Genomic DNA, 14,863 nt, shown 5'->3' on the forward strand with positions numbered 1-14,863 from the left:
TTGCTAAATTAAGTACGATTACCGAAAAGGAATTCTGTTTATGTCGGCCTGATGCATGTCTGCTGGCCCAGAGGCATCACTCCGCATATCTTGCCATTTCTTTTCACATATTAGATCAAAGATCATATGTTGAATATAACTTTTGCTCATGAACACTTAACAAATTACTATTTGTTGTTTCTTTGTTCATTAAAAGTTAACCGATTACTATTTGTTGTTTCTGCTTCTTTTCATCTTTTTTTGAGCCAATGGTCTAATGGAAATAGTCTCTATACATTCGCAAAGGTAGGGGTAAGGTCTATGTACACACTACCTTTCTCAGACCCCGCATTGTGAGATTACACTAAGTTTGTTATTGTGTTGTATTAACACTTAACGAATATAAAGAAATCTCAGAATTTGAACCCTGGTCTCTCGTAATTTTTTCCTACTTCATTGACCGAGACCACATTTTAAGTTTCTATCTTAAGCGTGAATATTCTGTATTAAACATTTGAGAGGAAAAGCTGGTTTCCTTGTAATCTCAGTCTTGGTGCTCTCTCTGAATAAATTAAAGTCAATAGTTTACTTAATCTCATAGCAAGTTACAAGCTTGCTGCACTAGGAAGGGACGAAACAGCCTCAGAAATACTAAGATAGTTTTGGAATTTAATTAAAGGAAAAGATACCACACTTAATACAAGATTTACAGTCAAGTTTTCTTGGGAAGAAAATTGAATGTAGAAGTATAAACAAAGCATTTTGTTCTAACAAGACTACTAGACTTACCACAACATAAAATTACACTTCAAGCTTTACTCTGCTGTTGTGTAGAAACTGATCTTAGAAGTGTATCCTGCTAGGTTGAGACTTCTCCATCCTAGTTTCTCCGTAAGGCTCATCATTATCGATCCGTTTGTTGTGCCTAAACGCAGCGATAGCGACCATATACATAATCACGAGAATGATCAATATTACAATATTGATCACAGACACCTTTCTCCAACTCTTTCTAATGCTAGCCAGTACGCCGGCTTTGCAAGAGTTACAATTGTAGCAGAGCTGCCCTTGATCATTGTTCCAATTAACACAATCTGGATCAGTTCCGACTAGCCCTCCTCCTGGAATCCAAACTGTCTCATTCTGATAAACATAGCCACACTCTGTAGGAGGCTTGCAGCAACCAGACTGCATACAAAGTTTGAGATTTGTTAGAGCTATTATCTTTCTGCTCTATCAGTAAAGCTAGTTAGAGGCAGATCTAGGAGGGGATCACTGAACCGGTTGCTTTCAGCTCGATTATGCATTAAAATATATTTAAAAAAAGTATTCAATATAGTATAGTAAGATCATACTCCTTCTAAACCCACGGACTCTGGTTTCTCGATTGGCCCCTATGCGCATGAATCATTTAACCTATGTAGTAATTCAATACATGATGTGAACTCAGAGACTCATCAACTCTATTGCTAAAGAATGTGCTTCAATTCAGTATCTTGGATAAGTTTTGCTAGTAGAATAAATATATCGCCATATCAGTACGTGCATATGCGTGTTATACCACATGCATGATTGTTTATACTTTCCGGCGACCAGATATAAATTGCCCTAGCATTACCATGCCTTCGGTAATTTACCAGGGACAAGCTCCACCAGAAGAGGTTCTATACTTTTGGTATACTTCTCGTATATGGGCATTTTTTGCCCAAACATCAACAAAATTTATTGTAAAAAAGAGCTCTAATTCAAGAAATAAAGGAAAGGAAAGAGATATGTCAGGGTAGGTTAGGTTGCCTATAGCAGATCCTTAGTGGAGTTGAAAAATATCTAGAAATATCAAAGACACCACATGGCCACACTTGCCCATCAAGATGTAAATAATTTGGGCCCTATAATTGGAGCTTTTTGGGCATGTTAGGTTCCCATCTTTTCCAATCAACAGTCATTCAATCATCATCTAAATAGTGAACACTTTTCTTGATTCACAATAGCAGTGAAGGATTCCTTTTGAACCATAAAATACTAGGAATTGATTGAAGAATTAATCAAAAGCAAGGCAGGCTGGTGTAAAGGCGTCTCGCATTCACGCAGGGTCCGCGGAAAAGTCGCACCCTAAGGTATGTGATGTAGACAGCCTAACCTAATGCAAGTATTAGTAGCTGCTTCTACGGCTCGAACCCGTGACCTATTGGTCACACAGGAACAACTTTATCGTTGCTCGAAGAATTAATCTGCTGAAAAGAATATCCCTTTATGACAACTGTATGACTTGCAACAAACATGCACTACAAATACATTTGTTGACATGTCGATCCTTGTTACATCAGGAAGATATTTTGTTTGTACAATTCTAAGTTGCATACAAGATACAGTAAAGTTCAATTGGGTAGGACCACTTAAAATATATGACCCATTATACAAACCATTACTCTTTCTGAATAACCAAATTAGTATAATTTAAAGTGACCAGCCTACCAAGTTTTTTGTCCTGAATTAACAACTTATGCAACAATTAAAAAATGGAGTAATTAATTTCTTTGAATGGTCCATATGTGAAAGAAGGACCCATCTGCCTGTTTCATATGCATATTTAAATTTAGTAATTAATTTAGTTATGGGATAATATGGACCCATGCATAAACATGGAATGTGATTGTTGACCATCACGCTAACATGCCTACATGCTATGACCCCAACATGCACCCAAAAGTCATTTTAGTAGGAAAAGAAAAGGAAAGCAAAGGGATGTGGCCTAAAAATTGATGAAGCGGATGAAAATCATAGAAGACTAAGGTTCAGAGAGAAAAATATTTGGTGATTTTCTTCATTCTGTCTAAATCTTGGTGTGCAGAGTTATCAGATACATGTACCGATAGAAGATAACATGTATCTGATGTATAATAAGTAAGGTGTACAATTTTGGTGTGCTGAGTTATTCAGTATACATATTGGTAGAATGTAAGATTGTACCCGGTGGTTACTTGAGGTATGCAACCTAGGCCGTTATTAAAAGAAAAAGAAAAGGAAAAGGAAGAAAAAGAAGAAATCTAAGTGGAACCAGAAGAAACTAGAAAGGAACAGCAAAAGCTAGTCAAACCAAAAGGCAAAAGGGGCAAAAAGGTTTTTCTTTTCTTGAATTGCTGCTAATGGAAAACCCAGAAAATAACTAAGAATATTCAAATAAAAAGCATTAAAGCAAAAATGATAATCTGAAACAGTCCAAAAGAAGCCAACCTCCAAAGGTTCAACCTCACGTAAAACATGCATATTTATTAGCAAAATTATTGTTTGATTTGTCACCATTCTTCTATTCATTACAGGCCAAAAATATCACTTTATAGCAGCTATGATACGACCTTTTAAAAGTGTGGATGAGGTACCATTTCATTAAACGACAATTAATAAGTTGGTAAATTGTCTTTATCACTATATAAAGGGGTATTTCCACCCAACATAAATATTAAAGGAGGAAAAGAAAAAACTCCATTTTGCCATAATGCACAAAAAGAATAATTATTCACACTGTCACAATTGATACGGAGGAGGAGAACCTTGACATAACTGGTAAAGTTGTTGTCATGTGACCAGGAGGTTACGGGTTCGAGTCGTGAAAATAGCCTTTTATGCAAGATAAGGTTGCGTACAATAGACCTTTGTGGTTCGACACTTACCCGGACCCCGCACATAACAAAAGCTTAGTGTACTGGGACTACGTTTTTTTCACAACTGATCAGTAGAAACTCACAGTGAATCTATCAGTAGAAGTTGATTATTGTCCTTTTTTATGTTTCTTTTTCTCTCTCTCATTGTCCTCCTCTCTTATATCAGTGGTGTCCGGATTAATTTGTTCGACTATTTCACCTTATTCACTACCCTCTACCAGCATAGATATTCGATGACTCTAGCTCTCAGGCTTACGTAGATGAGTACAAAATCACTTAATAATTTTTATCTCTACTAGAATTTGAATTTTAATTTTCCGTGATTTTCACCTACACCGTAAGAGTACAACTTTGGACCACTTGGTGGCAACTCGCATATCACTAAAGTAAAATATTATTTGTATAAACATAGAAAACTGAAACATTTCCTGTGCTACTCCGTATTATTGTGGCACCAACGTTTATTTCCGTAAATAACAGATCTAGTACTGGCTTCTAATTACCGTTCCTAATCTTGTTTCAAAATCAAAAGTCAGGTGAAAGAAAATGCTTTACAGCTGCCTTATAATTTCAAATGAAAAAATGATTACTTTCACAAAATAAGTTCCTCTTTTAATCTCTAATAAAAAAAAGGCAATCTAGTGCACTAAACTCCCGCTGTAAGCGGAATTCGGGAAAGGATCGAGCCACAAGGATGTATTGTACACAGTTTTACCTTGCATTTCGGCAAGGGACTGTTATCGCAGCTCAAACCGATGACCTCTTGGTCACACGACAATAATTTTACTAGTTACAGTTACGCTAATGGTCCCCTTCTTTTTTTAATCTCTAATAACACATTAAATTTCATTTCCCACTAAAAATTGTTCATATTAACTATTTTTATTGCTTTAGGTATCAATATCATAAATTTAGTGGTTCAACTAATTCAGATTTAAACTGAATAAATTATCTACCAAAAAGTTTTTAATTTCAGAACTCGAACCCGACCACGAATAAACCATAACATAAACATTTTCTTTTCAAAAAAATTTGTTAAACAGATTTTGACAGAACTTACCTCAACAGGACTAAGTTTTCTGAGGTAAAACATCTCAGCACTCTCAGGAATACTATTGTAAGTCCTTCTTGTTTTAGCACAAACATGTGAATCTCTAATACAAGAACTAATCTTCATCCAATAACTCTGACTTGTAACCCTTTCCTCAAGCCAACCCGAATAATCCTGTAAGTGATACTCCAAGTAAACCCGGTTCAATACGGGTCGACCCGACCCTTTATCAGTGACAGCATAAGCAAATATGACAAATCCAATCAAAGCAGCTATGATAAAGAACATAGCCCATAGATAAAGATACATAAGGAAAGTGTTTCTATAACAAGCACCAGCAAATCCAGCTAAAGAAACAACCATAATTGAAACTCCAATTACTATTAATGGCCATTGAAGGAATTTCAAACAGTCTGTGTTGTTTGCTCTGCTACTTAGCCATATTCCACCACCTAATATTGGGATTGAGGCCAAGAAAGTGAAGAAGTTTAGTAAACCTATTAAATGGTTGCTAGTTCTCATTTTGTGGCTAATAATGCAATCTTTCTGAAATGGACTTTTTTGTACAATTTTTGGGTTGGAGAAAGCAGAGCAAAGGTGAAGATGGGGGTTAACGTAAGAGTAAGGAAAGAGAGGGGTCTCTCTATTTTCTTAAATTGTAGACAAGTGTATAGTGGAGTGACAAAAGGACCCTCTATATATTTGGTAGTATTGACTTGGTACAGTTGGGAATCTTGAGATGAGGAATGAGAATATTTTACTTATTTATTATTTTTATTTTCTTAGGAATAAGAAATAATTTAAACAAAAAAAAATGTGAATCTCTAGCAACTTAAGGGTCATTTGGTTATTTTCTTAGGTATCCCAGACTTGTTATCTCATCCTTGTAAGGATAAAAAATAATATAATATTAGAATAACTAATCATGAGATTAGTTATACAAAGATTTTATCACAGCCAAACGCGAGGATAAACTCATCTCAAATTTAATTCCGATATTAATTATCCATTATCTCTCGTATCAAACGAGCCCTTAATATGTAATCAATAAACGAGGTAAATTTAGGTTATATATACGGATAGTGTAAAAAATTAAATATTATTAATACAATCTAATTGATTATATCATGTAATTACTCTATTTTACATTCTTAATGACAATTATCTATATTTTGGGTGTGCTAAAAACATTAAACAACTTATGGACCATGATACGACTTCTTTTAAAAAGTTATCTATTATCTCATGTTAATTTAACTTGATGATTTAAAAAATTTATACTTTAGTAGCACACTAGAAACTTCTTTCTTTTACATTAGCTTGGTAAATTATTTTGGAAAAAAGAAATAGAGCTTAATTTATCGGTGGTAATATAGCTATATGATAGACTATACTAACAGCTAATTACTGCCACCAAAAAGCATTTCCTAGAATATGACATTTTTATTTAGCTAGAGTTTAAGTTATATATACTGACGATTTTTTTCTTTTACATAATTATTATAATTTAATCGATTAGAGAAGATTATTTATCTACTATATCATGTTTGATATGGAAACTAACAATTTGTTATAGATCGACCTAATATGATGGTTTTAAAATTATTTACAATTTACAATCAGTATAGAGAACATGAACTCTAAGAACAAATATTTACTGCAGACACAAAGGGTAAATGAGGACAATGGTGATTTCTCCCTCCTCGTTTTGTTAATTTTCTGCCGTAGATTTATTTCGTAGAGATATTGATATTTTCTTTTATTTGACGTTAAAGGCGAACTTGTTTGATTGAGTGACGTTAAATGATTAAATCGAAGAAAGACTTGGATGATAATGATATCACTTGGTCAACAATTTATGATGCCTAATCTTATTTTGGCAGAAACACATTGGAGTAGTTTCTCAGAAACTCATCCATTTAATTGCGAATATTGAACACTATTTCGTTTTTTATTTCTTCGTCCTATTTCGTCTGTCGTCTTTCGAGTATTTTTTGTGTATATATAAAACATATAAAAAATAAATTTAAAAGTGTTAAGTTACTTAGCGACAAATTAGAAAAAGAAGTAGGACATAAAATGGGTATTAAAGAAAACAATGTTATAAATAGAATTTTATTTATGGTGAATGTCTATATTTAGACAGATTTTAGGGTTCATTACTTGGTGGCTAAGTCACCCTTCCCCTATAAATAGAGGGGTTATATTTCATTGTAATTCATCCCAAATCAATAATAATTCTCTCTCTCTACTTTTCTCTATAATATTCTTCTTCTTTTATTGTTTCATAACACGTTATCAGCACAAGACTCTAACCAATTGAGTAGAAGCTTTGGGATTGAGCATAATGATTGTCAATTGTTCTATGAACTTCCTTCATGATTAAATTCTGGATTTAAGGTAAGTATTTTACTTTATTTTTCTCTTTTAAATTCTTGAATCCTATAATTTGATTTTATATACAAGCAAACACAACAAAATTTTGATTATAACTCTAATAGAGTTTGTAAGAAATTATAACCACTCGAAGTGGTAAAATTTCTATGTCTTGCCATGATCAAAGTCATGTATGATCGTGAGCACAAGAAGTGAAAACCCGTCCTATTGAATTTGCTTCATTCTTATTCCCTTAAGAGAATGTGATAGCAATATGTGATAAGTCTGAAAGAAAACAAAATTATTACCGTGAAGGTATCAATGGATGTGGACGTGACAATAGACGAAATTATAATAGTCATCATTGTGATAATCAGAATAATAAGGATTCTCAAAATAATCCTTCACTCTGTGAAAGTAATATTTATCATCGATTTGACATGAGATTTTATATAGCACATATAGATGATTATGGTCTATTCATGATGTGAACGTGACAATATCTTATTTTGTGAATACATATTCATTCTTGGAAGAATATGAACATGCTAATGGTAATGAATATACCACACTCACCTCTAGGGAGGTTTGAGAGGAAATAAGAAAATAATGTCATTATTATGGCATAAATGGTCATTGGTCACGTGCTTATTGTACGCCAAAATATTTTGGCAATGTGATTATTAAAAACAATGGTAATGCAAGAAACAGATCTTGCATATAATTTTGACTGTAACCATAATGGTATAACTTTCTCTTTAAAAGAGATATTCACCATATGGATGTTGATGAATATGTGGTATTACAAAATTAATTGAGAACTCTGTAAGAGCCAATTATACTATTTTGGAGAAACACAATTGATTGCCAATAATGTATTGTGTGTTGTAGTAAGTCTCAAAGAAACTTAATTGAGTTTCTAAAGTATTCGCGAAAACGATTGATTATATTGAGACTATAAATAAAGAAAAGATTTGATATCTTCTATTACTACAACTTGTACCGGGGTAATATGTATGTGAAAAGTTACCCGCTTTATTCTCTAGTTTGTACTACACAAATAAAAAAATACCACAATAAATTAAATATTATTGGTATAAAACCCATATCATAATAAACTTGGAGTTTATTGATAATTGCACACGTCATGGTGTAAACCTGAACTTTATCAATATTGATAATTTATTCAGTTGACATAATTGGTTTAGCCATGAAAATTTAAGTATGATGTGCAAAAAATAAAAAAGAATTCACATGGGTAAATATTAAAGAACTAGAAAGTTTTACGAATTCTCTTATGTTACTTGTTCTCATTAATTAATAGACCAACTAAAATTGGGAGTGAATCCCATGAATGCTGGAAATATCAAAGGTGAATATAGGCTCATTCACCTGTCATGTATACAATATAAGATGCATCTATGAGATGGTTACGTGTGCAATTATTATTAACTCGCAATATGGTGTTTTGTGAGGTAACTTGCTCAATAATTTAATTTCGAGCATAATTTCCAGATTTTCTATTCAAGAAGTTCATCTTGATAAGTTGGTTTACATCACAGTTGGTTTAGCAAAATAATTTATTGAGTGTCTCCACTTAATAGCTGAACTATTGCTTATGAGAACAAAGTTATCTATATCAGTTTGAGATAGGTTATATACGAAAGTATATTACATTCTACCATCACAAGTGGTTCAGGGTCAGGAACCAAATAATTCCATTTTATTATTATTAATGTGCGGTGTATATTTTGATTAACACCATAACGCACAAAGGTGGATTCTCAAAGTTGAGGAAACAAGTTAGTTTTTCTAACATGAGGAGTAGACACGATAAACAGTTGAGAAAAAGTTACGTGGAATGAATTATCGTGTGTACATCTAGATACTCGAATAAGATAATATGAACTTGAAGTTCATAAAAAGATAATTCATTTGCAACATATTACAAAACGTGTCATACGCATTTGCTGACCCAAAGAAAGTAACTATATTCTCATTGCAAATGCTCCTATTAGGTCCTAGAAGTACAAAGCCTATGGTACACTTAAATCATATAGACAAATCGATTTCAAATAAAACTTTTTGATAAAGAAAATGAGCAAATAATCAAACTGATCATAATAAGGAGGCAAGTGATCTAGGAGATCACATGACATAATATTTCATAAAATCTCATGAGAGATTCAGGTACTTGAATATATGAATGAAGAGATCTCTATGTTATGTCTTTATGAAAAAATGTTGGAATCGATATAAAATGTTCGTCGACGACATCTATGATAGCGCACACAATTCAAGTAAAATTAGTTTCATATGAAAGAATTCTCTTTCTACTTTTCTCTGTAATATTCTTCTTCTTTTATTATTTCATAACAAACAACGAGTTTTCGAGGACTTTGGCTTTTTTAGCTTTTGGATTTTGACTAGTTCTTCGTTTTTTTTTTTTTTTTTTTGCTCCTCTATTTGACAAATATTGCCTCAAGGGAAAAGATCGTTATTTCTGAAGGGGAAAAAAAAAAAGGAAAAGTATTGCTCTCCAATTTCAAAATATTAAGATATTACCCAGAATTAATTAATCAAACGTATCCTACTGGTGTCAACTGTCAACTTATACAATATCATTTCCATTTAGGATGATTAAGACATACGATACCATTTTAGTAGTCGGGCATTATTTGTATAATTTTCACGAGTTTCAAACTTTTACTTTTATCGAATTGATTTTCAACTATTATTTCAATATTAGTTTACTGCACTTATAAATAATAAGATTAGAGTCTTAAATGTCATAGTACGATAGAAGGTGAGAACTTTCCCACTAGAATCTAGATACACTTGGGGTTAAAACAGAAAGCTTACGAAAGTTGAGGAGGTTAAGTGCGAATTGGCATAAAATAATATTTTTTTAAAAATCAAGTTATAAGCATTGAATAATTAAGAATGAGCAGAAAACAAAATAATGCAGTTGACCCTCAGAGATGTACGTGAAAGAGAGAAAAAGATGAACTCAACAAAAAAAAATGAAGGAAAGCACATGGGAGAAGAAATGGAGGACATGGGCTGCAAAAATAAATAAATAAATAAAGGACATGGGTTCCAGTCTCTACTTATCACGGCAAATCTATACTTCTGATAAAACTACCAGTAGTCAGTATTAACTATGTCCAACTAACACTCTGCAAATAGATAATATTTGAAATATTTTTTAAAAAAAGTTTCGAATAAGTGTTTGTTTTACAATCTTGTTTAGTGTTATTTTAATTTCAACTTAAAACAAAGAATTGGAAGTTTGAAAATTTTGTTTGAGGAGTTTTAATAAGTAAAAGATCGTATACTTTTTACAAGCATCAATTTTTTTCCAAGTGAAATCATATCCAAATTTATAAATATTTCTATCTCAACTTGAAATAAAGGACTTGAAATTGGAAAAATTGATTCAAGGAGATTTTCGAATTATAATTAATTCATATGTAAAATTTTAATTTTTTTTTTCAAGTAAAATTCATGGCCTTGCATATTTTCTCAACGTCACTTGTGCCTCAGAAATCTGAATAGTTATACCACGAAAAGTACTTTACGTATAAAGATGACAATGTCAATTTGTAGATTTCAGTTATATTATTTCAACTAGTATTTATCTTTTTCTCAAAGTTGTTAAAAAAGAATAGAGTACTGCTAGAAAAAATAGAAACTTTAAGGTTCAAAAGGAGAAACAGAGTTGACAGATTAAAGAACGCGAAAGTGCAATTATTCATTGGCAAATGAAGTACCATTGCAGTTGGTGAACAACACATAGGAGGATAGTTTTGATATTGGTTTCAGCTAAATATATAAAAGTTCATTAAAATTATAATAAATATTAGATATGAACTTATAACTTTAAAAATACAATGAATTTACTAATAATACTCTTAAAAACTTAATCCAATAAAGTTTAAATTCTGAATAAGTCCCTAAAACAACACATGAACGAACGAAAAGAACGTGCATCATTTCATGTGTATGAACACTTTTAAATAATCTATATATAATAAAAGGAGAGGCATGTATATGAACACTTTCAAGTAGCATTATTAAGACAAAATAAACTACCTTTCTAACTAAAAAAAACCTTTTAAATTTCAACTTTTGAATTAATTGATTACGCTATTTGAATTATAAATATAGATATCTTATAATTATCTATAACAAAAAGAACAAAAATATTAAATAAAAAAATCCACCCATTCAAATTGGGGAGTTGTTTCAAGTTGGAGTTTTAAATTTATTTTAAAATTAAAAAACAAAAATAAGAAAAAATAAGCTATAACAAAAAAAATGAAAGTATAAATAATAAAAATGCAAAAAAACTACCCATCCAAATTGGGGAGTAGTTTCAAGTTGGAGTTTTAAAATTATTTTAAAATAAAAAATGAAATTAAAAAAATCTATCTATCTATATCTATATATGCTATACGAGGAGAGGGGTTGCTCTGATGGTAAGCAACCCCCACTTCCAACCGAGAGGTTGTGAGTTCGAGTCTCCCCAAGAGCAAGGTGGGAAGTTCTTGGAGGGAAGGATGTCGAGGGTCTATTTGGAAACAGTCTCTCTACCCTAGGGTAGGGGTAAGGTCTGCGTACACACTACCCTCCCCAGACCCCACTAAGTGGGATTATACTGGGTTGTTATTGTTGTTGTTGTTGTTGTTGCTATACGAGGAGAGGCAAAAGCCCAGTATTTAGACAAGTGGCATAACCTCAAAAAGCCAAGTGACATTATTAAGATAAAATAAACTAACTTTCTATCTAAAAAAATCTTTTGAATTTTAAATTTTGAATTAATTGATTACTCTATTTGAATAATAAATATAGATATCTTATAATTAGCTATAATAAAAAATAAAACTATTAGAAATAAAAAAAGACTACCCATTCAAATTGGAAAGTAGTTTCAAGTTGAAGTTTTAAATTTATTTTAAAATTAAAAACAAAACAAAAAATTAGCTATAACAAAAAAACGAAAATATAAAGAAATGAAAATACAACAAAACTACCCATTCAAATTGGGGAGTAGTTTCAAGTTGGAGTTTAAAAATTATTTTAAAATAAAAAGTAAAAGCAAAAAAAAAATAAAAACCTATCTATTTATATATAGAACTGGAGAAATAAATCAATGTGGTAGACAAAAATATTAAAAAAAAGTAATATGCTAATAAAAATTTCTATTAACAGTGAAATTATATTAAATATTGGATAATACAATAAAGAATAAGGCAGAACATAAAATTTATTCGTTATAAGTCCCTTTAATTTAATAGAGATTGCATGTATTAAAACTCAGATAATATTATTGAGAACAATAAAATATAATTTAAAATAAAAATTATTTCTACGAGTAATAAAATATATATCATCTATTATATTAAAAAAGTAAGTAGCAGACAAAAATAATAAATAAAGTGATATGCTAATAAATTTTTTTGATTAACAATGTAATAATATTAAATATTGGCTAATATAATAAAGAAAAATCCAATTATGTGATACCTATATAATTTTCTTTAATTTAATAGAGATTTAATTCATTAAAATTCAGATAATCTTATGAGAACAACAGAATAAAATTTAAAATAAAAAAAATATTTTAACCATAATATATATATATTACAAAAAGAAAACGAGTAGACAAAAATATTAAATAAAGCAGTATGCTAATAAAAATTTCTATTAACAATATAAAAATACTTATCATTGTATAATATAATAAAAAATTTATAGAACAAAAAAGTTATTCAATGACTATATAAGTCCCTTTAATTTAATAGAGATTTTATTTTTGGGTATATCGTATTGACAAATAAGATAACAATTGAAATTTATTAAAGCAATATGATCTAATATGTTCAAACAAACCCAATCATAATTTAATTTAATTAATATTTTTTTTGATCGAAAGAAATTTTTTATTTCAACCAATTTTTCAATTTACATCACCTGTACTTTGGACTCTAGTAACAAGTCTCATGACTGAAACCAATAAACAGAAAAATCTATACAACCAAAGCTGCTTAATAAGATCCTATAACACTCATATGTCTTTTTCCTATCCTACTTGCTATGAAATACAATTAGGATAACTATTTAGTGTACTCAATATAGGTGTCCATTTCTTCTATCTTGTTATGAGCACCAAAATAGTTTTGCCAAAAAATAGTTTCAAGTTGGACTGTTCAAAAGGGGAAACAGAGTTGACAGATTAAAGAACGCGAAAGTGCAATTATTCATTGGCAAATGAAGTACCATTGCAGTTGGTGAACAACACATACGAGGATAGTTTTAATATTGGGTTCAGCTAAATATATAACTTTTGACATAAAGTATAAATTTATGTCTAAAAGTTCATTAAAATTATAATAAATATTAGATATGATGTCACGACCCAAATTTCACTAAGAGTCGTGATTGCGCCAGACACCGCTATCAGGCAAGCGAACCATAATACTTAATTAAATTCTCGTTTAAATAATTTTGAAAACTATGATTTTTCCTTAAATTTTTTTACGAGTAAAAGATAATCGTTTCAAATCAAATATAAATGTGAAGAAGTTAATACAAGATACCCCATAATCATCCCAGAACCCGGTGTCACAAGTGTATGAGCATTTACTAGAGAATGCAATAAAATACAGTAACTCTCTGGAATACAAGTGGATAGAAATGAAAAATACAGTAAAATACTCTGAAGGGGACTCTGCTGGTTGCGGGTCGTCTCGATAAATGCAGCTCACCTAAGTCTCCATATCAACCATGCAGCTATGCCACTAAGCCACTAGTCACATATGAACCTGTACAACAAAAATGCACAACAAGTGTAATATGAGTACGAAAACAACGTGTACCCAATGAGTATCCCGTCTAATCTCGAAGAAGTAGAGACGAGAGGTCAACTTCAACACTTGCTAGTGGTCCAATAGTAATATTATTAATGGATGAATCACAGATTTATTAAGAACAACAGTAAATTCAAGTAAGTCACGAAACAGGTAAAAGTTCCTTTTTATTTAAAAGTCTCCGAATTCATAACCCATCCATTAACAATTATTTCAAGTTGGGGAGAGCAAATATCAATATCAATAAATCTCCAGGCAAGCAATACAAGCATGCGCAAATCATGCCGAGGTCGTACGGCCCGATCCAACAATATTTAAACACATACAGACAGTCAATCAAGAAGTCAACAGGGAACAATTATCCAAAGAAAAGCCAATTCTCTTTTAAAAATTTTATAAAATAAAGTTAAATCCTTTTAGAAATTCATTTACCAATTCGATAGGATTTAAGCAATTCAACTGTAGCATGCTTTTGGGTCCTAGACTACCCGGACTTACACATAATAGTAGTTACGCACGGACGCTCGTCACCTTGTGCATACGTAGCCCCCACAAATAGGAGCACATAACCAATTATATCTCCTATGGGGACAATTCCCTCTTACAAGGTTAGAAAGGAGACTCACCTCGCTCCGAAGATCCATAACCGGCACTCCACGCTCTTCCGAAGACTCGAATCGATGCACAATGCTCTAAAACTAGCCAATAAATATGCAAATCCATTAATATATGTTCAATTACTCATTACAATCCAATTTATAACAATTTCTAACCCCGATCGAAAAGTTGACAAAATTGCCCTCGGGCCCACGTGCCCGGATTCCGAAATCTTTCTAAGATAAGGTTTACCCATGAACTCACGATCTCAAATATATGATTTTCTCTTAATTTCATACTCAAAATCGTTGTAAAAATCCAAAATA

The 14,863-nt window shown here is 31.4% G+C and overlaps 1 protein-coding gene across 1 annotated transcript; it reads right to left on the minus strand.

Annotated features, from left to right (window-relative positions):
* Positions 1 to 624: 624 nt before the first annotated feature.
* Positions 625 to 5,367, minus strand: LOC104243038 (tetraspanin-3-like). Its single transcript, XM_009798164.2, has 2 exons — positions 4,702 to 5,367; positions 625 to 1,167 (listed from the first exon to the last, which is right to left on the minus strand). Exons 1-2 carry the CDS (start codon positions 5,212 to 5,214, stop codon positions 823 to 825), a joined length of 858 nt encoding a protein of 285 aa, XP_009796466.1. The 5' UTR covers positions 5,215 to 5,367; the 3' UTR covers positions 625 to 822.
* Positions 5,368 to 14,863: the final 9,496 nt, after the last annotated feature.

This window comes from Nicotiana sylvestris, chromosome 11 (genome assembly GCF_000393655.2).
Source record: "Nicotiana sylvestris chromosome 11, ASM39365v2, whole genome shotgun sequence".
NCBI lineage: Eukaryota > Viridiplantae > Streptophyta > Magnoliopsida > Solanales > Solanaceae > Nicotiana > Nicotiana sylvestris.

What these genes read in the sequence shown, in the direction of transcription:
- LOC104243038 (XM_009798164.2), bottom strand. Translation starts at nt 5,214, where the DNA reads ATGAGAACTAGCAACCATTTAATAGGTTTACTAAACTTCTTCACTTTC. An exon ending in GAAAACTTAGTCCTGTTGAG is followed by an intron (nt 1,168 to 4,701) that starts GTAAGTTCTGTC and finishes CTTTGTATGCAG; the next exon opens with TCTGGTTGCTGCAAGCCTCC.